Consider the following 26,433-nt stretch of genomic DNA (forward strand, 5'->3'; position numbering starts at 1 on the left):
GGTGGGAGGTGTGTGTATGTGCAGGGCAGGGGAGTAGTTTCTATTTAATTTATTTCTTAAAATCTTTATTTTTTTTAATGTTTATTTATTTATTTTGAGGGAGGAAGAGAATCCCATGCGAGCTCCACACTTAACCCAGAACCCAATGTGGGGCTCAATCTCATGACAGTGAGATAATGACCTGAGGTGAAATCAAGAGTCAGATGCTTAACCACGTAATGGACTGAACCACCCAGGCACCCCAGGGAAGTAGTTTTTAGGGGGGCTGCAGGTCAGAGTCTTGTCATGCATGTCCCTGAGGGTCCTCTGCTGCCAACCCAGTGCCCCTGGCCCTGGGTCTGGAGAGTCCAGGGGAGTGGGAAGCTGGCGGGGACAGAGCAGACCATCTCCGGAAGAGGTGGCTTCCACCCTGGCTTTGTGGGTTTATGCGGTGCAGGGAGAAGAGGTACCTGGTAAGGACAGCTTCCCACCCCCTCTCCCACCCCAGCTCTGCTACTTGCCAAATAAAGCAGGGCTGCTGGGGGGAATCCCCATGTGGAGGCATCTGGAGAGGCCTTTCACTCCTGGTTGGAGCTATGGCAGCTCCAGATCCACAGGAAGTGCCACACGGCCACTGCACTTGCTTGTGGCTTCCTTGCCTCCACCCCTGACTTCTGTCCTGAGACCCAGAGCCTCCCTGCTGCCTTGGATGCGCAGTGGAAGTCAGATGCTGCAGGTGAATGAAGGATAGAGGTCAGGCAATGAGGGAGGTGGACCACTCTGGGCATGGGGAGGGGTGGGGGACTTTGCAGGAGCAAAGCGCATGCACACCTCCCAGATTTTCCTGAGCAGGCCTGTCCTCTTGGTCCCATGAGAGCAGTTTTCCCCCACCAGAGTGTCCCTTCCCCAACCCTATGCACGGCCAAAGGGTCTTTGGAATGCACAGTTCATTGTGATTTTATTCTTCTGCTCAGAAAGGGAGAGCATCTCCCAGCTGCCCCAAGGTCCAAGCTCCGGAATCAGGGTGGGCGTCAGGGTCTCACCACCCCATCTGCTCTTGGGCTGTCTGCACCCCTAGCTTGTTTGCTCGTTCACATTCCCCAGCCTCTGGTGCCCCGGCTCCTACCACCTCATCTAGGCACTGCCCCGTCTCTGCTGTGTCCTCCCACATATGTGTCTTCTGGAAAGTCCTCCCTGATTGACCCACTTGGCTTGGTAACTGACTGGATGAGGGACGGGGCCAAATTATTGACTGTGTTGTCTATTAGGCACATGTGGAGCTACTTAAGTTTATTGAACTCAAACGTTTGGTCCCTCGGCTGCACTGGCCACATTTCAAGCGCTCAATAGCACAGAGGGGAAAGACCTATCCTAACAACCGGTTGCAGATGCGGGTTTCCCACCTCCCAGGGCGTGCTGCTGGACAGCACCAGTCTAGAAGGACTCCCAGGTTAAAAGTTCAGGCAAAAACTGACATGGGAAGAGAGTGAAGAACGGACTCGTGGAGAGGAGGGAACGTCCCAGTTTGGGACTTGAAGGGGTCTCTAGGACGTCCAAGTAGAGATGCCCAGTAGGAAACTAGGGAGTTCCTATCCTTGGCCACCCCCCAAACTCCCCCAAACAGGATTTGAAATCCAGCTGGAGACTCTCTCCTCGGAAATTTCAAGGGCCTCACTAAGATCCAATTCTAAACATCCCACGAAAACCTCTAGAAGGCAGCTGTGTGGCAGTGGGACTCACCATAGACACTGTGTGATGTGTCTGGCTTGGGTTGACTTGAAAAGCAAGCAGGTGCCGGTAGGCAATGCGAGGGCTGTGGGCCAGAGGTGGCCTGAACCCGCTACGTCTGTTATCTCCTGGAGGCAGGTTGTAGACCAAGCAGGGGTCTGAGAATCTCAGCCTGGACCCCGGGACCATCAGGTTGGTGAGATGCAGTGACTCCCAGGGGTAGTCCTGACCGCATGTCCACGGAATCCCTGCCATTATAGGACAGCAGATGCAAAGGCATCAATTATCTGTTCTCTTTCTTCAGGATCTTTCAAGTTCTTTCCAACAGGAGAGTCCCAACACTGCTGTCCCTCTGTGCCTCACTCCTGGACATTCCCAGGGATTGATCTGAGCTCACCTGGCTTTGAACAGGTAGCCCCCCCACCCTTCTCTGGTTCATGCAGAATCCTAGCATGGGAGCCAGACAGACCTCAGTGCACAGGGAAGGCAAACAGCATAGAGTCCTCTCCCCTTCCCCCTTCCTGCTCTAGCATGTTCTGGAAAGACAGAACTCCCAGGGGGCATTTTCAGCTACAAGTCTTGCCTAAGGCCCAACCTCAGGAAGAACAAGGAGAATGGACCAGGTGGCTGAGCAGGGAGGAGAAAGATGAACATTCGAGTGATGCCTACGGTAGTCCTCAGGAGTCCCCACTCCTCCAACTAGCCCAGAAAAGCCCACCACCAGGGGGCTGCCGGCGGATTACTGTCATCATGGTGGTGCTAAGGAGAGGGCACAGGGAGAAATGAGACACCCCCTGGTGTTTGTTCTCAGCCCTGGCTGCTCTCCAGCTTAACCCAGGAGATTCTTGTTTAACCGGGTAGGGCCAGTGTTTAAATAGCTCTTCTACCCCCACACACCTCACCCAGGAGGTTCTAATGCGTAGGTTTGATTTATAGCTACTGTTCTGGGGCACATCCCAGCTCGGTGCTACTCTCAGGGCTCTCCGTGGCGGCCACGGGCTGTGACGTGATGGGGTGAAGCATCTAGGGCCCAGGAGGTGGGCGCCACAGCCCAGAGACACAACACTGCCAGCAGGTATGTGGGGCAAGAGGTCTCCTCTGCTCTGCCTCTCACCCTACGCTGACAGCAGGCTGCTGACTGATGGCCCCGCATGCACCCAGCCCCGCACAGAGGTGAGCCTGCCCAGGGGCTGGGGGTTGGAGCTGGCCAGTGGCTGGGGCAGAAGATTCCTTTTCTCTGACAATTACAAAACATCCTTAAATCAAAATTGGAGGGACTGCTCCAGCAGTGCGGAGAGGTGGAGAGGAGTGGGATAGGACTTTAGGGCACCCATTCTTACCCACTCAAGTCCCCCCACCTTTCTGAGACCGGCCATTCCCGGCAGAGCCAGAGAGGAAGCAGAGGCTGGGCCCAGTCAACACAAGGGTAGTGTGAGCAGCCCCCGCTCTGCCCCGAAACCTGCCCCACAATGTGTAGGGCAGGCCAGGCCAGCACATGGGCGGCCAGGGTATGGTCACAGGGGACAGTTATCTGAGCTGCTGTGGCTGGGAGGGAAGTCCCTGCCCCAATAACCCACCCCTCACCATCACCACCTCCTCCAACTCCACACTTCTGGCCCCTCCCTCCTCCCACTGGGTGAGCTTATACACACACCACGTCCCATACGCACGCTACTGGCCCCACGGGTCAGCCCGTCTCCAAAGGGGAGACTCAGATCCCCAGCTCTATCGACTTCAGGGTTTGCAATCTGGCCATATAACTAGACAGGGCAAAGGGGAGGTAGGGGAGGCCAGGGACCCACAGAGTATCACACTCCTGGGCAGCTGGAGCTGCCCTTCTTCATCCCCGAGACCACGTGGGAGACCCAGGAGCCAGAAGCAGGGCCACCAGGAAGGTGTGGTCTGTGTGGCAACAGGGGGCTGGCTGGGGCTGTAAAGGGCAGGCAGAGATTTCCTCCCGGCTTTTAGCTACAGCCTCTTTGGAGAAGCACGTGCCTGGCTCTCCTGGTCTTGCCAGAGACAGGGGCCAAGTACACAGATACTATCGAGGAGGGAGCACGCCCCTCTTCTCTTGCGTCCCTTCACTGTCAGAGAGGGTTCCCAGGATGCAGGGGCCCCTGGGAGCTCAGGGGCAAGTGGCAAAAGATGGCAGGAGTCTGGGGAAGGAAGAGGGAATTCACTTTGGGGGCTTGAGTTCAGGTTCGGGAGGAGGAAGAGGTGGCCAGGGCCAACTCCCAGCTACGACCCCAGTGTACTTCCCTTCCCTCCGGGAGGAGACCAGCCTCCTGTTTCCTCTCAAGGCCCCAGGGGCAGGTGGCAAGGACAGGGAAGGGGCCATGCCAGAAGCCCAGCTTCACCTCCACCAACCCTTCTTCCTCACGGGTAAGGAGGCCCCGCGTTGTCTACATTTCTGACTGGGCTCCAGGCTCAGCACCGCCCAGGACGGCCAGTGAGGGCTCCTTGACCTCCAGGAAGGCAGCGATGTTCTGCTTTTGGTTCCGGAGGGCCAGCTGCAGGGGCGTGCAGCCCACCCCGTCCTGGACGTCCAGCTGGGCGCCGGCTTTCACCAGTACTTTGAGGATGGCCACATTGCCCTTGAGGGCGGCCAGGTGGGCGGGAGTCCAGCCCACCTCGTTGCGGGCATGGACATTGGCGTTGTGCTCCAGGAGGTTGACGACGCTCAGGAAGGAGCCCCGCTGGACAGCCAGGTGGAGGGGTGTCCAGCCCGACTGCTCGGGGGCATTGGGGTCAGCCCCGCACTGCAGCAGTGCTAACACCACCCCCTCCTCCCCGTGGCGGGCGGCCAGGTGCAGGGGCGTCCACTTCATGCCCCCAGGAGCCCCCAGATCTGCATGGCTCTCAGCCAGCAGGTGGATGACCTCCAAGTGGCCCTTGTAGGCTGCTAGATGGAGGGGCGTCCAGCCCTGCTGGGTGGGCAGCTGGAGGCTGGCCCCGTACCTGAGCAGCATCTTGCAGATAAGGTACTTCCCCCTGGCGGCCGCCATGTGCAGTGGGCTGTAGCCACTCCGGTCAAGGGCATCGGGAGCCGCCCCGCTCTTCAGCAGGTGCTGGATGGCCCTCACTTTGCCTCGCTCCACCGCCAGGTGTAGCGGCGTCCTCAGGTTTCTCTGCTGAGCATCCAGCTCAGCCCCCTGGCCTGCCAGCAGCTTGACCAGGCTGACGTGGCCAAAGTAGGCGGCCACGTGGAGAGGGGTCTTGCCCTCGGCCTCATGCAGGTTGGGGTCGGCCTGACGGGAGACCAGAAGCCGTGCCACATTTTCAAAGTTGTTCTGTGCGGCCAGGTGGAGCGGGGTCCAGCCCTCGTGCTCCTGGGCGTCCACGTGGGCCCCGTGGTCCAGGAGCAGGCGGGCGGTGCGGTCGTCTCCATTCTGGGCTGCGAAGTGCAGGGGGGCCCAGCCGTCTTCATCCGCCAGGTTGGCATCGGCCCCGTGCTCCAGGAGCAGGGTGCAGAGTTCGGGCTGCTGGTCCTGGGTGGCGATGAGGAGGGGCGTGTAGCCGCAGGCCGTCTGGCAGTCCACGTCGACCTCGTGGGCCAGCAGCAGCCTCACCTGCTCCACGCTGCCCTGCACCACCAGGAAGTGGAGGGGGGAGACTTTGTTCTCATATGTGCACAGCTCCTCACCGCTTGGGACGGGGTTCTCACCGTCCGAGAGCCACAGGACCCGCTTCAGGTAGTTTCCCCAGTCTGCCGGGAGGAAGATAGGGTTGAAAAATGGGCCTCTGACCTGTCCAGAGGTCATCTCATGCAGCCCCCTACCTCCTGGAAGTGCCATCCAGGCACAGAGACTCCGGGAGGGAGGGCAGTCTTTCCTGCTATCACAGATCTCTACGCGACGTCCTCATCCCAGCGAACAGACCCTGGCTGGCCTTCCTGTGAGGACGGGGCAGAGGGAGGCCTGGGGGCAAACCTCTCCATGAAGGGCATGGAGGCCTGGGGGCAAACCACCCTTAGCACCGCCTGACTTTTGCCAATTCCCTGCCACCTCGGGCCTCCAGATCCGGATCCGTAAAGGGGACACAAACTACCATTGTGGGGACAACATGCGTGGGTAAGAACCTTCAGAGGAGGGCTTGGCACAAAGTAAGTCAATGCAAGTTGAAAACAGGCTCTATGATCTGGTCTCCTCCTGAAGCCACTAAGGCTTCCTCCTGCTCCACCCAGAATGTGTTAGGATTAAAAGCAACAATTTTGGGGGCACCCGGGTGGCTCAGATGGTTAAGCATCCGACTCCTGATTTCAACTTAGGTCATGATCTCACGGTTCAAGGGACTGAGCCCCGAGTGGGGCTGCGTGCTGACAGTGCAGAGCCTGCTTGGGATTCTCTCTCCCTCTCTCCCTACCCCTCCCCTCTTATTCTCTCTCTCTCCCTCTCTCTGCCCCTGTCTCTCTCTCTCTCTCTCAAAATAAAGAAAGAAAAAACTTTTAGAAAAGCAACAATTTCCCAAACAAGCAAACAACAATAACAGTAACAAAAATCCTTTCCCACGGCCCCCACACCTGAAGTTCTGATTTAATCAGTCTAGGTGGCCCAGGCATCAGGGTTTCCTGCCCCAGCTAATTCTAACACGCAGTCAGGAGTGAAAACCGATGTTCTACCTCCAAGCCAGGAAGGGAGGAGTCTGGCTTTGTAAGAACACAGACCTGAAGGGAAGCATAGCCTAAGCCCTGGGGGCAAGTGCATTTCTGGAACACGGAGCCGGGTGCCAAGAAAGGGACACACCAACTCCTGATTTGTGACAATCGGGGTGGAGGGGCGGGGGCAGGCGGGGTGGGGATAGGTTGTAGTGAGATTCCACTTTCCTCTCCGCTGTGAATTCTCTGGGTCCAGTGTGGTACTCTGGACTCACCGTTGTCCGTTAGCTCCTGGCTGACCTCTTTGCTGACCTGGAGACAGGGAATCAGAAGACAGGGGGGCAGACGAGATGAGTGGGGTGGTGCTGGTCTGTACCCTCCTCCACCCCTCCCCTCTCTCTGACCCTCTCCAGCACCCGTGGGGACTCCCATCCCACTCTGTCCTAGGAATCCCCCCTATGCCATTCCTACCAACAGCCTGATGAACATCCTGAGCAGGGGAGACCCTGCCAGAAAGACCCTGGTCCAGGGTCTTGACTTCCTCTTGGGCCACATGGAGTGCAGGGTGGCTGGCCCCGTGGTTCGGCCAGGAGCTCCCTGCTAGCTCCTGGCTGGTCCCCATGGTAGGGAAGGCACAGGAGAACAGAGTGAGGACACTGAGGCTGTCCGGGCAGGGCTCGGATGAACCCACACACGCGAGAGACCGTATGTCCTTCTCAGGGGCTCGGAGCTACAGCCACCACTGTGCAAAGTAGGAAAATCTGTCCCCAAGTGGGCTGCCTGGTGTGGCCAGCAGTGTGGGCTGCGTCTCAGTCCCCATTTGCTCCCACGCACGCATCCCAGGACCTGCCAGAGACACGCCCAGCACTCACGTCCCCAGGCCGGTGCAGAGACAGCTTGCCCGACACCTTCCTGGCCAGGGCCTCACTCTCCGGGTCTGCCACGGAACTCTGCAGCAGGAACAGCAGCATGTCTGTCTCAACTGTGATTTCTGCTCCATGAAGGAGAGAGACAAAAAAAGCAATGGGCTGGCCAGCCGTCCCTTCTCCATTTTAGACACCCTAACATTCCCAGTGCCCACCCCGCCATCCATTCCTGGACTCATGCAAATTCACACATGCGCACCGGGAGGCAGGAAAGCTGGGTCCCGGCGGAGGCTCCGTGGGGCCACATTTAGCACGTCACGTCACTGACCCTCTGAGGGGCTGTCCTTTTCCATAAAACAAGAGGGCAGGACTCGGTGATGTCTAAGGTGTTCACAGTTACACACGCGTGTGTTTGCACAGTCGCTAAAGGGCTGGGTATCCTCACAGGTCATCCAGGCCCGTGATCTCACGGTCTGGAACATTTTACAAATGGGGATGCTGTACCCTGGAAGGACCAGGCTAACCGGGAAACTCAGAAGCAGCACAGTGAGGCCCAGACCCTCCAGCATGGGTTTTCTAGTCTACCTCCCATGGGGTGCACGGTCACCCTGAGACTCGGGGCCGCCATCCTCAGCTGCCCTCCTCCTTCCCGGCTCTGTGAGAAAGACTGTGCCCTAGGGCCAAGCACAGCCCTCAGGAGTGGCCCAGGCTCCAGCCATCTCTTCTCCTGCCCCCTCCAGCCTCAGCCCTGGCCCCCTCAAGCTCCAGCCCTGCCCGGTTCCCTAGTCCCTCGAGCAGTTTGGGCTGGACAAGAACCTGGAAAGGAGGGCCTCTTCTTGGGGTCCTGATCCCAACAGCGCCTCATCAGGTTCACCATCTGCTGGGCCTCGCTCGGCCATGTATCAGAGACAGACTGCAGGGAGGGCCGCATGCCTGCGGCCACTTGGACGACAATGGTCACCATGTGGAAGCCTGTGAGAGGAAGCCCAGGCTGTGTGCAGGTCGGGAGGTGGGCCTGGAGTGGCTGGGCAGGGTACAGGGGCAGGGGGGCTCCCAGGATCCCCACAGAGTAGTGCACACAGCAAGGGCAACATAAATGTACTGTGAGTCAACAGCTAGGTTGCAGGCCAACTTGAGGTTCCAGTTTGAGCTATTGGGTCTCCGGTCCAGCTGTGGCCACCTCCCAGGCCAAGACGGGACAGGCCTCTGATGTCCAGAGGCCTCTGATGTCCAGAGGCCTGGTTACAGGCTTTGGCTTTTCATTCTGTGAGTTTGCTTGGGTTTCCTGACAGTCTATGTACCTGGCATTAGGTGGCAGCTGTGGGGGCAGGAGAGACAGGAAAGAATACTTTGGAAGCAAAGGAATTAGAGCCAGAAGCGTGGTCTGGGCTGACGTATGCCCTCTTTGTACTGTTACGTGAGCTCTGGAAAGTAGGGCAGGAAGGTAGGAGGGTAAGAGCGAGAATCTGTAAAGAGCACGTGGTTCCCCAACACCAAGCTGCCACCTGCCCTCCCCTGTGAGCCCTCGGCCTCTCCCAGCCCCTTCCAGGACCCCACCCGAGGGTGCCGGCACCGCCTGCTACCTGAATACGGCTTCTTCTGAGTGAGGAGCTCCCAGACAACAATCCCGAAGCTGCAGACAGGGCAAAGCGTGCCCTCAGTGACTTTCTCAGACACCCGTGGTCGCCCTACATGGTGGGTCCCACATGCTCCCATCCAGAGTGCCCCTCCATCCTTCCTCCCCCTTGCCCTGTCATTCTGCCCTTGGGACTGGGGGGATGGGTCAGGCAGGGTGGTGATAAGCAGTTAGCCACCCCCCACCCCCAGAGTGAGCCCAGCCCCCTCTCACCTGTACACATCGTACTTGGGCCCTGGGGCCTTGTTACTTTCCAAGAACATCTCAGGGGGGATGTAGCTGAGGGTGCCCCGCAGAGCTGACCTCTCGATGTACTGCATCCGGGTTGACTGTTCCATCCACTTGGATAGGCCGAAGTCCGAAATCTGGGGGCGAACCACAGGCAGGGATAACGGAGCCACAGCCTCGCCTCCAGAAAACTGCCTTGATCTCTCCCCCTCCTGCAGCCTGCCCTTTCCAGGACGGGGCAGTGGTCAAGAGCCTGGGCACCTCTCCCACGTATGACCTGGATGGCCTCAGACAAGTTCCTTACCTTCTCAGAGCCTCAGTTTCCTCATCTATGAACTGGAAATGGCAAGGACACTTAAGTGACAGTGCTCTGACAAACATTAGATGGAGAATTGTGCCAAGATCACTTAGGACAGTATCTGGCACACAGCAAGTACTTAGTAGGTGTGGCTGTGATCCAGACGGACTGTGGACAAAGCTGCCGTCTTTGGTAAGCTTCCGTTCGTCCACTTCCAAGGGCCCGGAAGTATATACACCACGTATATTTATCCCCAGCATGGATTCTATCCACTGGTCCATTCGTATGCCAACTGACCACTCACTGACCACTCAGCCTGCGAACTAAGGATCAGGCAGCAGATAAGAAAGCTGAGACCCCCACGCCTATTACTCCTCTAAGTCCTTACTCAAATAGGGAGGTATAGTCACTAATGAAACAGTTTCACAAATGACTATATACGTACCATTGGGGTTAGCACTATGAAGAGACAGAGGTACCATGAGGGTATATAGTAACAGGGGCCTGTTGGGATCCATCAGGGAAAACTTGAGGAGGTAATGTTTAAGCAGAAGGCTGAAAGATGAGCACGGCCTGCTAAATAAAGAAGGGAGGAGGGGAACACTGGTCCTGGCAATAGGGACAGAATGTGCAAAGGTCCTGGGGCAGAAGAGGGTGGCACATTTTAGGAAGTGAAGGCCATCATAACCTTTCTTGGGAATCATCTCATTTATATACATCCCCACCCAAAGCAAAGAATGGGAGGGACAGGGAATATTCTACCCACAGTAGAAACAGAAGACTGAGGTCCAAAGAGGGTTATTGCAGGCATCCTGATACCCAGATCCATGCACCAAACTCTACTGCTCATCCGTCGTTTTAGGTGTCATCCCTGCCTTCAGTATTTGTGCATGAATGGAGCCACTTGAAACTCTCGGCAGGCTGGTCAAGCTGGTAGATAATCTTGCTCACCTGCGGGAGACTCTGGAGCGAAAAGGGGGCAGGGAAGTTGACTGGGGCCTTTACCTTGACATGCATGTTGCTGTCCAGGAGGATGTTGCCTGGTTTGAGGTCCAGGTGGAGCAGAGGTGGCTTAAGGCTGTGGAGAAAGTTCATGGCCAGACTGGTCTCATGGATGATGCGGAACTTGAGCAGCCAGGAGAGGCTGTGTGTGGGCACCATCTTCTCCAGGGAGCCGTTGGCCATGAACTCCATCACGATGCCCAGGGGCTGCCTGCATACCCCGTAGATGGACACGATATGCTGAAACTTGATCTTCTCCATTTTGGCTGCTTCTTCAACGAGGCAGTCCACATCGTGGCTGCGGACACGCGGGGCGTGAGGGATGCAAGGAGATGACCCGTTAATTCCAAGAGCAACGAGCAGAGCAACAAACTAGGCTTAGTGCCAGGCTCTGGAGACCCGGAAAAGCCTCGGGAGTTTGCAAGGTAGTGCAGGAGGAAGGTGAGTTCTAGAAGGATGCCTAGCGAGATGCACAGAGTGGGGTCCAGATGGCCGGCCGCAACGGGGCAGGAAAGCGAAGGAGTCTGAAAGCTTAGGGGCAAGTCCGTTCTACAGGGGCGGCCACAAAAAGCCGGCCGGTCACTCTGCCACTTGTCTAGATGTTTGTCTCCCCCGGGAGGTCACAAGCCCCTGGAGGGACAACATCACGCCTCATGCTTCTGTTTCAAAATATCATTTGCTGCCATTTTGATTATGAAAATAATATTTATCCTCGCAGGAAATCAAGGGAATACAGAGAACTAGGAAGAAGAAAATTAAATCATCAGTAATCCAAGCTTGCAGAGTTGGCCTCTGTTCATATTTTAACATATACATGTTCAAGGTGTCTCTCTCCTTTTCTCCCTCCCTTTCGCCCCTTCCCCCCCCTGCCCTGTCCGCCTCTCCATCACACCATGTGGGGTGCTTTGTGATCCACTTTTCCAGCTAGCATGCACGCACAGTGCCTCCTCCCATAGCCATTCTCCTGAAGCGCGGTCTGCACTGGCTGCTCTGGACTCCGGCTAATGGGTGAACTGCAATTATTCATCTTGCTTCCCCCCCCACAGCACATTGCCACGCAAAGCACAATACGTCTTTGTCGAACTGGTAGTCAAGACTTAAGGGAAAGGCCTTACAAAATAAGCATTTGCCGGACCCTCTCCCTCCTTTCGCCCACAGAGTGGTAACTATGCAAATTGTTGGGGATTGTCTGGGGATTGCAGGGATGAGGCTTAGGGAGAAATGACATTTTTAAAAGCCCAGTATTTGCAAAGCCGCGTGGGCACTGCAGGCGGAGGCTGCTGGGAATGTGCGTGCAGGGCGGCCCCGGGAAGCCAGCCAGAGACTGCTGCCCTCCAGGAAACCTACCTGCTCCTCCTCACATCTGGACAGGGTGGCTGGTCCAGGTTTCCTCTGTTCTCGCCTCCACCTCTGCTCTGTTCCAGAGACCTCCCCTCCACCTCTGCTGTACTTATCATCTGTCTCCTCTTGTCCTTTTGAGTTCCCAGAAACTGAGATACTGGTCGTGGAAAGGAGCAAGCAAGGGATCCGGGGATCTCGCTGCACTGGTTTCAACTCCCAGCTTTACTGCTTATTCTCTGCATGACCCTGAGCGAGTAAACTCTCTGGGCCTCAGTTTCTTAACTATGGAATGGGAACAACAGCTTGCACAATTGCCCCGACAGCCCAGACACACAGTCCACGTGTGCTGTGTGTGCGGTTCATCCCCCACCAGCCCCTGTCGCTGGGCGTCTGGTCTCGATTCTTCTTTTTTGAAGCAGGGCTTGAACTCACAACCCTGGGATCAAGACCTGAGCTGAGAACGAGAGTCGGATGCTTAACCAGCAGAGTCACCCAGGCGACCCAGGTCTTGATACTTCTCTGAGCAGCTGATGCCAAGGTGTCTGAGCCCAACCTCTGCCCAGTGCTACAGCCTGTGCAGAGTTTCCGGGTCTCGGTTTACCAGCCAGGTCTCTCCCTCTTTTTTTCTCGAAGTATTCACTTCCTTGGCCGTGTGCCAGCATTGTCCCAGATCCCTCCCCCTTCCCCCATCCGGTCTCCGACCTTCACTTCTCACTCCACACTGTGTCTCCCAGCCTCGGGATCTCCTGTGGTAGAGGACACAGGGTGTCTGAAGCAGAACCCTGGTTCTCCCGGGGCCACCCACTGCTCCCTCTGCCTTCCCCTCAGTGAACGGGGCCTCCAGCCTCCCACCCTCAGAGATCCGACCTCCTCCTCTACCCCTCTTCATCCCTTCCCACGACCAGCCCCTCAGCACATCCTGTCAGCTCTACCCTCAAAACAGAGCAACATTCTGACTCCTTCTCACCACCTCTACCCAGTGACATCTTGGCCCAAGCCTCCTAATTGGCCTCCCTGCTTCTTTCTTTTCCTCTGTCAGCCACTCTCAACCCAGAAGCCAGAGCAATACTCATAAAATGTCAGTCAGAGCATGTCACCTCTATGCTCAAGACCCTCCATTGGCTTTCTTCTCATTCACAGGAAAGCCAAAGTTCTCACAAAGGCCTAGGAAGTTTTGCAAGATCTCCCCCGGGCATAGCTTGCTGACTCTCCCCACTTCTGTTTCTGCCATCAGGGCCTCTTGCTCCTCCTCCACCATGTAAGTGTGTTCCCACCTCAGGACCTTTGCACTTCCTATTCCCTCTGCTCTAAGACAGCCACATGGCTTGCTACTTCTTTGCTTCAAATCTCTACTCAAATGATACCTAATGAATAAGGATTTCAAGTCTATATTAAATAGCAATCCACGGGCGCCTGGGTGGGCCCACTCAGATAAGCAACTGACTCCTGGTTTCAGCTCAGGGCATGGTCTCACAGTCTGTGAGTTCAAGCCCCGCGACCAGCTCTGCATTGGCATGGAGCCTGTTTGGGATTCTCTCTCTCCCTCTCTCTCTCACTCTGCCCCTCCCCTGCTTGCGCGCGCGCTCTCTCTCTCTCTCTCTCAAAATAAATAAATAAGAATTAATTAATTAAGTAATTAACTAATAGCAATACTACTCCAACTCCGGCAATCCTCATGCCTCCACTTCCATACACAGCCCACAAATTCATATTTTTAGATCAAATATTTTCTTGGGAGCTCAGATTAGTCAAGTCTCTTTAGGCATTTTAATCAAGAAAATATCAGGAGGTTGTAAGTGCTATAGAAAAAAATTATTTGTTTATGTATTATTTACTTACTTATTTTCCATCTTCCCCTAGTTTCCTTTCTTCCTTAGTTTATAAACTCCATGAGGGCAGGGACTTTGTTTTGCTCACTTAGTGCTTAGAGCGAATGAATATCATTCATGCCCCAGCTTCAGTTACAACCTATCATAATGAAGGACGCACAAATTTTCATATTGTTAGGTCAGCCCTTCACTCTGAAGTCCACTTGACAATTCTTTTTGGCTGTTTAAAGGCACCTTAAACTCAACCTGTACAAAACTGAACTCACGAATTTTTTCTGCAAACCTGGGCCTCTTTTCATGTTCCTTTTATTAATTGTCAACCTCATTCAACAGACACCAGCCACGTACCAGGCTCTGGGGATAGAGCAGTGAGCAGACACAGACTCAGCTCTCAGGGACCAGACATCTACTGGACCTTTTGTTCCTCTGGGCAAGCCAGACATCAGATTAGCCTTGACATTCCTCTTCCCCATCCTGCCTCCCATACACAACCCAGCACCAAGTCAAGTGGATGTTTACTACCTAAATACTGCATAATCCACGCCTGTCTTTCCCTCTGTCACTATGCACAGGGCTGGTCTCCAGTCGCCTCTTGCCTGAATGGTGACAACTAACTGGACCAGCATCCACTCTACTCCTCCAATCCATTCTCCATACTGCAAATTTTATTAGGTCCTTTCTGTCACACACCCCCGACCTGGCGGCAAACCCTTCAGTGGCTTTCCACTGCTCCCTCTCTCTCAACTCTAGCCACAACAGCCCTTCCCCCCACCTTCACTTGCTATGCCCCTCCTGCCACAGGCCCTGTGCACATTCTGCTGCCTCTTCCTGGAAAGATTTTTCCTCTTCAACTACTTAACTCACACTCATCCCTCACTCTTTCATTCAACTGTAATTTCCTCAGGGAAGCCTTTTCTGATCCCAAACTCTTCTAATAAGCTCTCACAGAAGAATAAATCTTTGTTGCTTTTCTCACAACAGCACACTTACATCTACCTATAGAGTTATTTGGTTAATGTCTCTGTCCCCCCAGGCTCTAAGCTCCAGGAGAACAAGGCCCTATCTGTTGCACTCATCATTTTATCTCAGGGTCTGGCACAGTGCCTGACACATAGTAGGAGAGCAAGAAGCATTTGTCAAGGGAAGGAATGAATGAAGTGGTGTAAAAAGTATCCAGTGACTCCACATGAATCTCCTAGGACAGTACTCCACACACAGCAGGCATGAATCGTCATTAAATCCCTTAGCCCTTTCCCCCAGAGAGTTCCCAGAACTTGGAAAGGGAAAGTTATTGACCATGCCTAACAACGCAGTCTTAGGAATGCCATCTCTCTCCTTTTGCCCTTCACTTCAAAGCCCGTAGATGATGTGGACACACCCTAGAAAAATCTGACTGTGCTCCAAAGCCAGCAAGAGGGTGTTGAAGGAGGAAGAGGGTCGAGTTGTGGGCTGTCTCACTTTGCCCACATTCGCGAAGCAGGTGGAAAGCCCAGGAATTAGAGAAGGGGCTGGCTTGAGTGGGTGCAACCTGAGGATGTGTCTTGGGGGCTTGCCTGGTGACCACAGAGAACACAACATCCAAATTAGGAGATGCCCCTCCCCAGGCCTTCTAACTGGTGGCCCAGGAGCCTTGGGAGGACAACAGGATTCTCACACTCAGACCTCACATCCTAAGCATCTCCTTCATGGCTGCACAGGGGACCAGCACACAGCCAGTCCAAGCAAATGTGGTGGGCAGGAGACTGGGAGGGGTGGAAGCAGGGAGAAAGAGGGAGTAAGGAGAAAAAGGAGGCATGTGCAGGTGTGGCCACAGTGCACACAATGAGTCAAGGAGAAGCCAGAAACAAAAGCAAGGTCAGAGACGGCCGCCTTCCCTGCCTGACTCGCCAACAAGTGGCCTGGACAGGCTCTCAGGCCAGAAGGCTGGGCCGTGTCCAGTCCCCACGCCTCCTTGCCTGCACTGGCTGGGCAGAGGCCACACTGACGGCCAGGGGAAGGGAGAGCGTGCATCTCCACGGGTCACTGAGCATCGATCCCTGGGCCAAGTGCCACGGACTGACTGTCAGCAGGCCCAGCCCTGCCTGCTGGGAGAATTCGGGGGTAGATCCACGCATGGCAGAGGGCCATCAAGAGTTGTCATCCCCACCCTGACACCCAGGAGGAAGGAGGCCCACCAGTTTGGGAGGTCTGAGGGGACAAAGGTGTCTTTGGAGGGCAGTTGTGGCTCACCTTTGACCTCTGTGGATTCCACAGATGGGTTTGGCCGTCCAGGCGCGGTTCAGGTATGGAAACAAAGTGGCTGTGCCTGGGTGGCTCAGGCCACTGGGCAGAGTTTAGAAACGCAGAGGGCGGCGAGCCTCAGCCCCAAGCCCCACCACCCCTCCCTGGGGAGCCCGCGGGGCCTCCGTTGACCCCCTTTAAGAAGAGGGGCGGGGCCGGCAGGTACCTGGAGGCCTCGGGCTGGAGGCAGGGGGCACACTTGACGGCAAACTCCGTCCTCCAGCGCCTGTGCCGCACCCGGAACACCTGGCCGAAGCCGCCGCTGGCCACCCGGCGCCAGTCGCCCTCGAAGTCGTCGCGGGTGAAGACGGCGAGGCTGCCCAGACGCTGCTCCACGCCCGCGGCCATGGGGTCTGCGGCCGCCGGGCCCCCCAGGCCGCGCGCTCTCCGCACCGAGGAGGCTCAGCGCCCGGCCTCCCGCCGCTCGGCCCGGCCCGGGGGTGGGAACGGATGGGGAGGTGCCGGCGCCAGGAGGGGCCGGTCCGGCCCTGCGAGGGCGGGGACACCCGAAGCCGAGCCCTGAGGCCCCAGGCGGCGACGGGCCTGGGCCTGGGAAGAGGGTCCCTCCCCGGGGACACCCCGCCCCCCGCCAGCCCCTCCCCACCCCAGCACCGTTCCTCAGCCTCAGCCTTCCGTTTGGACCCCAGCTCCCTCATCGGGCTGGGGGGAGGTGCCGGGGGAGGAAGGTGTTGGGGAAGCCAGGGAAGAGGGCCCCACTTGATTTCTACCCAGCCCTAAGTGGGAGGTGATTTACTTACTCTCGCTCACCCGTGCCAAGGATTTATGAAGGGTTGAAAACTGTGCCAGGGGTCTCTGCGGATGGGTGTGGGGACCTGGAACCCACCCCTCCACAGCAAGAATGGAGAAAAAAAGTCGTAGTGGGGATTTTTCTGGTCTGAGTCTTTCGGCTTGACTGGCTTCATGCAGCCTTTATTGTTGGGTTTTGTTTTCTTTTGTTTTGTCTGTCAACCAGTCACGGTGTGCTAAACGTCACCAAAGAGGGGTCAGCAGGAACAGTGGGGTGAGAGGGCGGGTGTCTGTCTGCAGGGAGCTCCCCTTCCTGGCACTGTATTCCGCACCCGCCTTCAGAGGGATTGGCATTTGATTTAGGGTTGACCATGGGGAGGTGGATGCGTTGGCCGAGCTACTGGGGTGGCTTGTTGCCAGGGACCAGGGGTGAGGCTCAGGGAACAGCTGGAGCATGACCCCGGCCCCATCCCTGAGGTGGGACCAGCTCAGAGTGGTGTCAGGGCTGTGGAGAAATCTGGCCCCAGGGCTCAGTGCAGAGACCAGAGGAAGGAGGGGAGAAGATACACCCGCAGAGGCAAACCTGGCTGGCTGGGAAGATGGGGCGCTTTCCCTGTAGGCAGAGTTACCTTGGTCCGTGTTTAGGGGATACAAGCGAAGAGGCAGGACAGCTTCCCGGGACTGAGCCTGGCGGTTCCTCTGAGTCCTCTGTCCATGGAGTTGTCCCCTCACTTGAGAGACCCACAGAGCAGGGAACATTATAAGTGCTTGAACAGACAAGCAGGTGCATTCCAGGGGCATCTCAGGGCAGGTGCTTCTGGGGGAACTGTCATGGGACATCGCAGGGTAGGTCACTTCTCCCCTGCAGCTGGGCCACAGGGAACCCCCTGAGTGACCAACCTCAAGTTCAAGGAACCCACCTACCACGGAGGAAATGCTTTCCTTCTGGCCCAAACCTGTAAAGCCTCTCACCCACGACCACTATGAGACTCCCAGGGAACAGTGGGGATGTGATGGGTGAGTAGAGACACTAGAGGAAGCTTTGCATTAACAGTTTCTGTGCAAACCCACACTGAGTTCTGGCAAGCAGGGTAAGGACAGGAGATGGGCCCAGGGACAGCTGTCAAACAGACCAATGATAGCCACTATTGAGCATTAACTTTGTTCCAGGATCAGCATCAATTTTGCCTACTGTCCATACTTCATAGGTATGATCTTGTTTGAGCCCACAACGTTTGGAGAGGATAATCCACATAACCCACAAGGTTATGAGAGCAATGTCTTCCTGCTTACAGATGGAGAAACTATGCTTGAAGACAGTAAGTAGTCAATGGCCATGTAGCTACTAAGTGGAAGTTGACATTCAGAGCCAGGTCGGCTAGGAGAAGCAGTGGGCACAGGAGGAGTAGGAGGGTAGCCCTTTAAGAATACAGGGGGACATTGGGGAATATAATTGTGGTCTGGAAGAGTGTGCATGGGATGGAATCTGCATCCTGATTAGGACATGGACCCCAAAGATGTCACAGGAAGGCTTGTGACTTGCTTTGGCTGGAGCAGGGCAGGGCACAACTGAACTTACTGCCTCTTGGGCAGCTCTGCGTGCCCCTGACAAGAATGACAAGAAGGAATGTCCCACGGGGAAGCTTGGAGGGTGATGGAGGACATTATTGTCAGGGAGGTCGGGAGATCTTCTGGGTGGATGAGAATGGAGATTGGGAGGGTGAAAAGCCCGCTGGCCTTGAGAAAGGTCGACTCGGCCCCACATTTCTGCCCTTCAACACCATCTGCTGAGGCCACCGGAGGAAGTACCAGGGTCAAATGGCCTGAACCAGTCAGGGAAATTCCCCCTGGCCCAGGGAGAGCAAGAAACCAGAAGCTGCCAAGCTGTGGGTTCAAGCAACCCTGAGACTTCTGAAGAATCTGGCAAAATAAATATATGCACCTACTCATAGCAACTGGAGTCATTAGACTGGCTTGTGCCTCTCCCTTTATCTTGCTCACAAGGGCCGGGACGAAAGCCCAACACAAAGTCATAAGGGGAGAGGACTTTCCTGAGACTAAGGTCATAGAAGCAAAGAACTAGATCCCTCATTAAGTGGGTTGATGCTTAGGGAGTTGGAAAGGGGCAAAGGAGATCTGGAAGCTGCTTCTTTCTTTCTAGAGGTCTGAGTGCAGAAATCCCTGGGGCCAGCCTGGCTGGGAAGTCTGCAACCAGCAGGTAGAGAGGAGAGAGCTAGAGGGAGAGCGCCACCTTCAACTGCCTGCTCCTACCGTGAATGGGAATGAACAAGATGGGTATGGTCCGACCATGACACGAACCCCCCGGAAGGAGCAGGAAGTATGCTCTAGCCACAAGAATTTTGCCCCCAGATGCTGAGAGTCCTTTCTATTGCCTTCTATCAATGTATTTTATTTTGGCAGATGGGGGACAGAAATTCTCTGGACTTGGAGTTATTATATGAAAAGTGTGCATGAGTGTGTGTGTGTGTGTGTGTGTGTGTGTGTGTGTGTGTTAGGGGGCCTAAAAATTTTCAGCCTACCACCCCCACACCAGCGAGCTGATCGAGCAGTTCTGCAATCCTCTGGAAGATGCTGAAATCCAACGTGAGCCTTTCCCCAAACCAGAATGACAAGCTCTTTGCATACAGGGAAGTTCCCCAGTCTGTCCCCATTCTCCACCCTGCAAACATGTCACAGGACACCTGGACAGGTTCTGGCAGGCTCTGAACTCTGTGAGCCTATGTACTGAGGTGAGGGCCAGGCTGGTCAAGATGAAGGAATGTATGTCGGAAGCTGGAACACCCAGCCCAGGAAGCTAGGCTGTCCCAGAAAGGAAGGGATAGAATCCAGCAGTGGGGGCAGGGGTTAAATGCAAGAACTCGTGAGTCACTTAGACCTGCGTTCAAAACCTGGCTTTTTCCCCATCGCTTACCGGCCACTGGCCGTTGGTCAACATTACCAACTCTCTGTGGGTTTCTCCGTCTGTGAAATAGGATGATAATACCTACTTCAAAAGGTCACAGTAAGGATTAACCTTTAAAAACACACCTAAGTGAACACCTGTAGGCAAAAAACAATAATAACAAAACAACAAAACAACAAAACAAAAAAAATCAAACCCAACGCCAAATCCCAAACCTCACACATTATCCAAAAATTAACTTAGAGTGAATCGTGGACTTAACTCTAAAATGTATAACTATAACATTTTCAGAAAAAAAAAATAGATGAAAATCTTCTGGACCTAGGGCTAGGCAGAAAGTTATTAGCCTGAACACCAAAAGCACAATCCATGAAGGAAATGTTGATAAATTGGATTTACACAAAATTAAACACTTTCACTCTGTGAAAGATCCTGTGAAGAGGGTGAAAAGTCAAGGTATGGGAGAGAAAACATTTACAAACCAGACATTTGACAAAGTGGTAGCTTTCTAGAATGCGTAAAGAATGACCCCCCTCCCAAACTCAACAGAAATAAAATGACAAGCTATAGAATTAAAAATGAAGGAAAGACATGAACAGACACTTCACTGAAGAGGATAAACAGGTGGCAAATATATGCATGGAAAGATGTTAGCCTTAAGGAAATGCCAACTGAAACCACAATGAGATATCACTGCACACCCATGAGATTGGCTAATTTCTTTTTATTAGAGAGAGAGAGAGAGAGAGAGAGAGACCCTGGGATCATGACCTGAGCTGAGTCAAGAGTTGGGCATTCAACCAACTGGACCACCCAAGAGCCCCAATTTATTTTTATTTTTTATTTTTATTTTCTTTTTTTTTGTTGTTTTCTTTTACTTATTTATATTTTCATTTACATCCAAGATAGTTAGCATATAGTGTAACAATGATTTCAGGAGTAGATTCCTTAATGGCCCTTACCCATTTGCCCAACCCCCACCCACAACCCCTCCAGTAACCCTCTGCTTGTTCTCCATAGTTAAGAGTATCTTATGTTTTGGCCCCCTCCCTGTTTTTATATTATTTTTGCTTCCCTTCCCTTGTGTTCATCTGTTCTCTGTCTTAAAATCCTCATACGAGTGAAGTCATATAATATTTGTCTTTCTCTGACTGACTAATTTCGTTTAGCATAATACCCACTAGTTCCATCCACATACTTGCAAATGGCAAGATTTCATTCTTTTTGATTGCCAAATAGTACGCCATTGTGTGTGTGTGTGTGTATACATATACATATACACATACGTACATATATATATGTGCATATATACATATACATATATATATGTATACACACACACACACACAGCATCTTCTTTATCCATTCATCTGTCAATGGACATTTGAGCTCTTTCCATACTTTGCTATTGTCAATAGTGCTGCTATAAACATTGGGGAGCACATGCCCCTTTGAAACAGCATACTTATAGCCCTTGGATAAATACCTAGTAGTGCAATTGCTGGGTCATAGGGTAGTTCTATTTTTAATTTTTTGAGGAACCTCCATACTGTTTTCCAGAGTGGCTGCACCAGTTTGCATTCCCACCAGCAGTGCCAGAGAGATCCTCTTTCTCCACATCCTTGCCAACATCTGTTGTTGCCGGAGTTGTTGATGTTAGCCATTCTGACAGGTGTGAGGTGGTATCTCATTGTGGTTTTGATTTGTATTTCCCTGATGATGAGTGATGTTGAGCATATTTTCATGTGTCACTTGGCCATCTGGATGTCTTCTTTGGAGAAGCGTCTATTCATGTCTTTTGCCCATTTCTTCCCTGGATTATTTGGTTTTTGGGTGTTGAGTTTTATAAGTTCCTTATAGATTTTGGATACTAACCCTTTATCTGATAGGTTGTTTGCAAATATCTTCTCCCATTCTGTCGGTTGACTTTTAGTTTTGCTGATTGTTTCCTTTGGTGTGCAGAAGCTTTTCATTTTGATGAGTTCTCAATAGTTCATTTTTACTTTTGTTTCCCTTGCCTCTGAAGATGTGTTGAGTAAGAAGTTGCTGCAACCAAGATCTTCTGGGACCCCTATGATTCTGATGTTGTTCCTTTTTAGAGTCACTGATTTCTCTAATTCTTAAATTGTGCTCTTTTGCCTTAGTCTCTCTCTTCTTTCCTGCTTCATTTTTCTCCTTAAGTTTGTCCTCTATATCGCTGATTCTCTGTTCTGCCTCATCCATCTTTGCCGCCATGGCATCCATTCTAGATTGCAGCTCAGTTACAGTATTTTTTATTTCATCCTGACTAGCTTTTACTTCTTTTATCTCTACAGAAAGAGATTCTAATCTATTTTTGACTCCAGCTAGTATTCTGATTATCGGGATTCTAAATTCTGGTTCAGAGATCTTGCTTGTATCTGTGGTGGTTAAGTCCCTGGCTGTCATTTCTTTTTGCTCTTTCTTTTGGGGTGAATTCCTTCATTTCATCATTTTCAAGGGAGAAAAGGAATTAATGAGGTAAAAAAAGAAATCAAAATAAAAAGTTAAATTAAAAAATTAAAATTAAAAAATTAAAAACAACACACACACAAAAGTCAAATAAATGATGCTAGATCCTAGGTGTGTTTTGGTCTGGGTGTTGAAAGGGGCTTGATAGATTAGAGAAAAAAGGGGAAAGAAAAAAAAGGAAATCGTTTGAAATTTTGAAAAAATGAACACACTGAAATAGAATAAAATGAAATGATGGAAGTAAAATAGAATCTGAAAAAATTACACAAAAGTAAAATATATAGTACAAAAAAGTAAAGAGAAGTATTTTTAATAAAAATTGAAAATAAAAATAAATTTTTCTCTTTCTGTATTAAAAAATTAGAAACAAAATGAAAAAGAGAAAAAAAAAGAAAACTGGAAAGATGGACCAGTGAACAGACTGAAATACGATTGAAATTTCTTCGTTTTCCCCTAGAAGTCAAACTAGGAAGCGATTTATAGTCCATAAACTAAGCAGGCGGAGGGACTTGTGTTCCTGAAGAGCAAGGTTGGCCCGGTTGGGCGGGGCTTAGTGTAACGGCTCCTTCTCCACTAGATGGCGCTGCTTAGCTTACTGAGTCGGATTGTGGCGCTTGTAGGTGCGTATGCGCATGCGCGGGAATGGTTAAATGGCGTCACCCAGCCGCCCGCTCTGTAGTACCTGAATTCTGTTCTCCGCAGTCGGCAATCGCACATCCATCCTTTGTCTCTGGCTTCCATTCACTCCCTGTTTTTATACTGTCTGTGACCAAGCGCCAGGCAGCACTTCCCTCCTGAGTTCCGTCTCAGATGCGGCTGTTTTTCCCGACCCCTCACTTCTGAGGGACTGCGGCTTTGACCCGTTCTGCTCCTCAGCTGAAGGGTCTCACCGAGCACTGGCCGGGTGCCGGCCGCACCCAGGATCGTTCACAGGACCGGGCTGCTGCCGATGCCCAGAGACTGCAGCCGGGTGCCGGCCCGCCCTAGGAAAAGTTCCCGGGATCGTGTAGCACCAGCGTTTCTGGGATTTACGGGATTTACGGAAAACCACAACACACACCTGGCACCAGGCTTCACCCTTAACGACCTCGTTCCAGCGCCAGCGAACGTGGTTGTTCTCCCGGGTCCGCTGGGGCCTTGCCTTTGGGGGACCCACACAGCCTCTCCTCGATGTCCTCCCAGCAGGGGAACTGCCTCTCTCCCTGTGGCCCCAAGAACCCTGGACTCCACTCTGCTCCTGGGGATTGGTCCTTCCCACCAGAGCACCACCAGGTATGGAGCCGCGCCGTTTCAGCCTCTGCGCTCTCTGTTTTTAGTCCTAATGGAATTTAAACCCTCTCCTTTCTCCCTTTTTGGTTCAGTCCCTGCGGCTGCTTCCACTCTTCCGCTTTCTCGCCAGCTGCTTTTGTGGGGGTGCTTTTCCCGTATACCGCGCCCCCCCCGCCAGTCTCCGTCCTCTCTCTGCAAACAGAAACAGCTCCCTGCCCTCTGCGGCTTCTGTTGTCCCCCCAGTTCAACTCTCCGAGCTGCGTACCTGCTGGGTTCTGTGGTTCAGGTTGTGCAGATTGTTGTGTCCTTCCTCAAATCAGTTTTCTAGGTGTGCAGGATGGTTTAGTGTTGATCTGATTGTATTTCATGGATATGAGACACAAAAATCACTTCCATGCTATTCCACTATCTTGGCTCCTCACCCCCAATTTTTTTTAAAAGTGACACTACCAAATGCTGGTGAGGATACAGAGAAACTGGGCCATTCATATTTTGGAGGTGGGAATGTAAAATGGTACAGCCACTTTAGAAAGCAGTTTGGCATTGTTTTATAAAACTAAACATACAACTTAGCATACAACCTAGCAATGGCATTCTTGGGCATCCATCCCAGAGGAATGAAAACATGTTCCCACAAAAACCATAACATGAATATTTATAGCAGATTTATTTGTCATAGCTAGAACTTGGAAACAGCCTGGATGTCCTTTAGCAAGCGAATGTTAAGCTGTGGTATAGTATCGCTACCATGGAGTGGGGAGGCTAGAAAGGGAGCAGGACCACTCAGTGCCAATTACAGGAAGAATCGTCAACTGCAGACCCCAAAAGGAGGATCACCCACAGGAAAGAATCATCCATTACAGGTCCCAACAGGGAAAAGATGGACACTGCATCTCCTAAAAGAAATGGACCATCCCAGCAGCTCAGCCAATGAGAGGCCGTCATCACCCTGTCTTGCTTTCCTCCAGTGGACTTTCATTCAAAACAACCCTTCCCAACCTCTTCCTTCTTCTCCATAAATAGTGTTTCCCTCCTTTGTTTGTTGGAGTTGCCTATGACTTTGCAAGTCTTGAATTGTAATTCTCTGCTACACTCAGTTAAACCCATTTTTTGCTGGTAAAATCACTGACGTTTATTTTTAAGGTTAGTGTTAAACTACGGAACACTCCTCAGCAATCAAAGGATGCAATTCTCGATTCACATAACTACTTGGATGACTCTCCCAAGAAAAAAGCCAGTCTCAAAAGGTTACATATTATACGAGTCCACTTAGATTGCAGTCTCGGGAGGGCAAGTTTACGGAGCTAAAGGACAGATTTGTGGTGGTCAGAAGTGGAGGGCGGGCTGGTTGTGGCCATCTAGGGCAGCACAAGGAATCCTTTAAGGAATCCGTTCTAGAGCTTGATGGTGGGCACATGAATTTACACATTTGATAAAATGTGTAGAATGAAACACACACACACACACACACACACACACACGAGTGCCTGTAAAACTGGGGAAATGAGAATAGGTTCACAGATGGTATCACTGTCAATTTCCAAATTGTGATAGTAAGCTGTAGTTACATAAAACGTTACTACTGGGGGAATCTGGGAAAAGGGTATTGGGATCTCAACATTGCATGTTACAATTGCATGCTTATCTGTAACTATTTCAAAATAAAAAGTTAAAAAAAATTTTTTTAATTTACTTATTTATTTTGAGAGAGAGAGAGCAAGCGGGGTAGGGGCAGAGAGAGAGAATCCCAGGCAGGTTCTGTACTACCCAATGTGGGGCTCAAACCCACCAACAGTGAGATCATGACTTGAGCCGAAGTCAAGAGCTAGACACTTAACCAACTGAGCCACCCAGGTGCCCCAAAATAAAAAGCTTTTAAAATGCATGTAGAGACCTCTTCCTTCCCTCCTCCTAATTCTCCTCCCTTTTCTCCTGCTTCTTCCCCAGCCCCCTTCTCTTCCCTCCCCCTCCCCATCTTTCTTCTCCTCCCCCCCCCCCCCCAACCCCCGCTTCTCCTTGTTCTTTTTTTCCAGGCAATATTATATTCTCAGAAGCAAAATCTTTCCAAAACAGGAGAAAGGGACTAATCCAACATTTACCACTGAAAGCCTGGCCCCCACGGCCATGTAGAAACCCTAAGGAGGGAGAGAAAAGGCCACTGTGTTTCCATGTCTTTGGCAGGAGAGGATCATGGGAGGAAGCCGACCAGTTCTGTCTAAGACTTGTGGACCAAGAAGAAGCGGCTGTGAAGGGAGAAGGCAAGAACTCCCTTTAGTGAGGACCAGAGAGGGAAAATACGCCCCCAGGCGTCAAACTTGAGAATGGTCAGGGCCCTGTTGTTTATCGAAGGACAGCCAGCCGCCTCCTCCTGAGCTAGAGGGCTGGGCTGGGAGCAGCCCCCCCACCCCAAGCAGCTTTCTCAGTGTGGGCACCAGGGAGGTCAGCACACTCCCCCCAGCTGTGTAGGAAAAGGAAAGGCCAAAGACCAGACTGATTTCGTGTTCCTTGTATTTTGTTTGTTTTTTCTATTTTCCCTACTACTTAGTAAAGTGTTTCCTTTCTTTTTTTCTTTTTGTCTGGGGGTGGGGAACTGTCACACTACTTTGCGCACACTGAAAGGAACCAAGAAAAAAGTTGGTTCATCATCTGCTTTAGGTAGTTGTGAAGAATGCAACTTTTAAAAGTAAAAAAAAAAAAAAAATCCAACCCAAATAGACTGAGCGCCTGGACATGAACTGCGGTCTGTCTCCTCAGAGCTGGGCATGTGGTTGAGAGCTCATGAAATAGCTGAGGGATGGATGGGTGGATGGATGGACAAACTGAATGAATGAATGAGTGAAGGTGAAACTCAGGCTGACTTTCAACACTTCCTCCCGCCTCTCTCCAGGGTCTTCTCTAGTCCCAGTGAGCTTCTCCATCCCCTACAGTTTCCACATCGGCCCACAGCCTGTGGCCAGGATGCTAAGAGCTATAGGCCGTCAAACTTCTGGACGTAAGTGTCTGTGACCATCCATGGACTCCTTTTTCCTGGGGGAAATCCCTCAGAGATTCCCATCCCCACTGCTCCTCCCATCAGATCCTTATGATCATTTACTATGCTTTGTGCATGTTTTTATAAACACAGTGTTGGTTGTTTTTTGTGTTTTGTTTTTTTTCTGGCAAAGGCTTTTCTGATGAGTGAGAAGAAATTGATGGTGAGGCGTTTAGGGACCAAAACAATGAT

The 26,433-nt window shown here is 52.4% G+C and overlaps 1 protein-coding gene across 2 annotated transcripts; it reads right to left on the minus strand.

Moving 5' to 3' along the window:
• Positions 1-490: 490 nt before the first annotated feature.
• Positions 491-16,707, minus strand: ANKK1 (ankyrin repeat and kinase domain containing 1). Of its 2 annotated transcripts, XM_015078628.3 has the most exons (8): positions 15,948-16,707; positions 10,335-10,629; positions 9,017-9,168; positions 8,751-8,800; positions 7,984-8,139; positions 7,174-7,292; positions 6,577-6,613; positions 491-5,413 (listed from the first exon to the last, which is right to left on the minus strand). In XM_015078628.3, exons 1-8 carry the CDS (start codon positions 16,127-16,129, stop codon positions 4,110-4,112), a joined length of 2,295 nt encoding a protein of 764 aa, XP_014934114.2. In that variant the 5' UTR covers positions 16,130-16,707; the 3' UTR covers positions 491-4,109. The 2 variants fall into 2 exon arrangements, with proteins under 2 accessions (XP_014934114.2, XP_026892332.1); XM_027036531.2 differs by lacking the exon at positions 7,984-8,139.
• Between the last annotated feature and the right edge of the window lie 9,726 nt (positions 16,708-26,433).

The sequence above is a fragment of the Acinonyx jubatus genome, chromosome D1 (genome assembly GCF_027475565.1).
Source record: "Acinonyx jubatus isolate Ajub_Pintada_27869175 chromosome D1, VMU_Ajub_asm_v1.0, whole genome shotgun sequence".
NCBI classification, from domain to species: Eukaryota; Metazoa; Chordata; class Mammalia; order Carnivora; family Felidae; genus Acinonyx; species Acinonyx jubatus.

Bases quoted from the DNA above. Each gene is read 5' to 3' on its own strand.
- ANKK1 (XM_015078628.3), bottom strand. From the start codon at position 16,129: ATGGCCGCGGGCGTGGAGCAGCGTCTGGGCAGCCTCGCCGTCTTCACC. The intron at 8,140-8,750 runs GTAGCAGGCGGT...TTCCTCTCACAG, and splicing joins TCAGAAGAAGCCGTATTCAG to GCTTCCACATGGTGACCATT. The intron at 5,414-6,576 runs GTGAGTCCAGAG...TCCTCCCGGCAG, and splicing joins CCAGGAGCTAACGGACAACG to ACTGGGGAAACTACCTGAAG.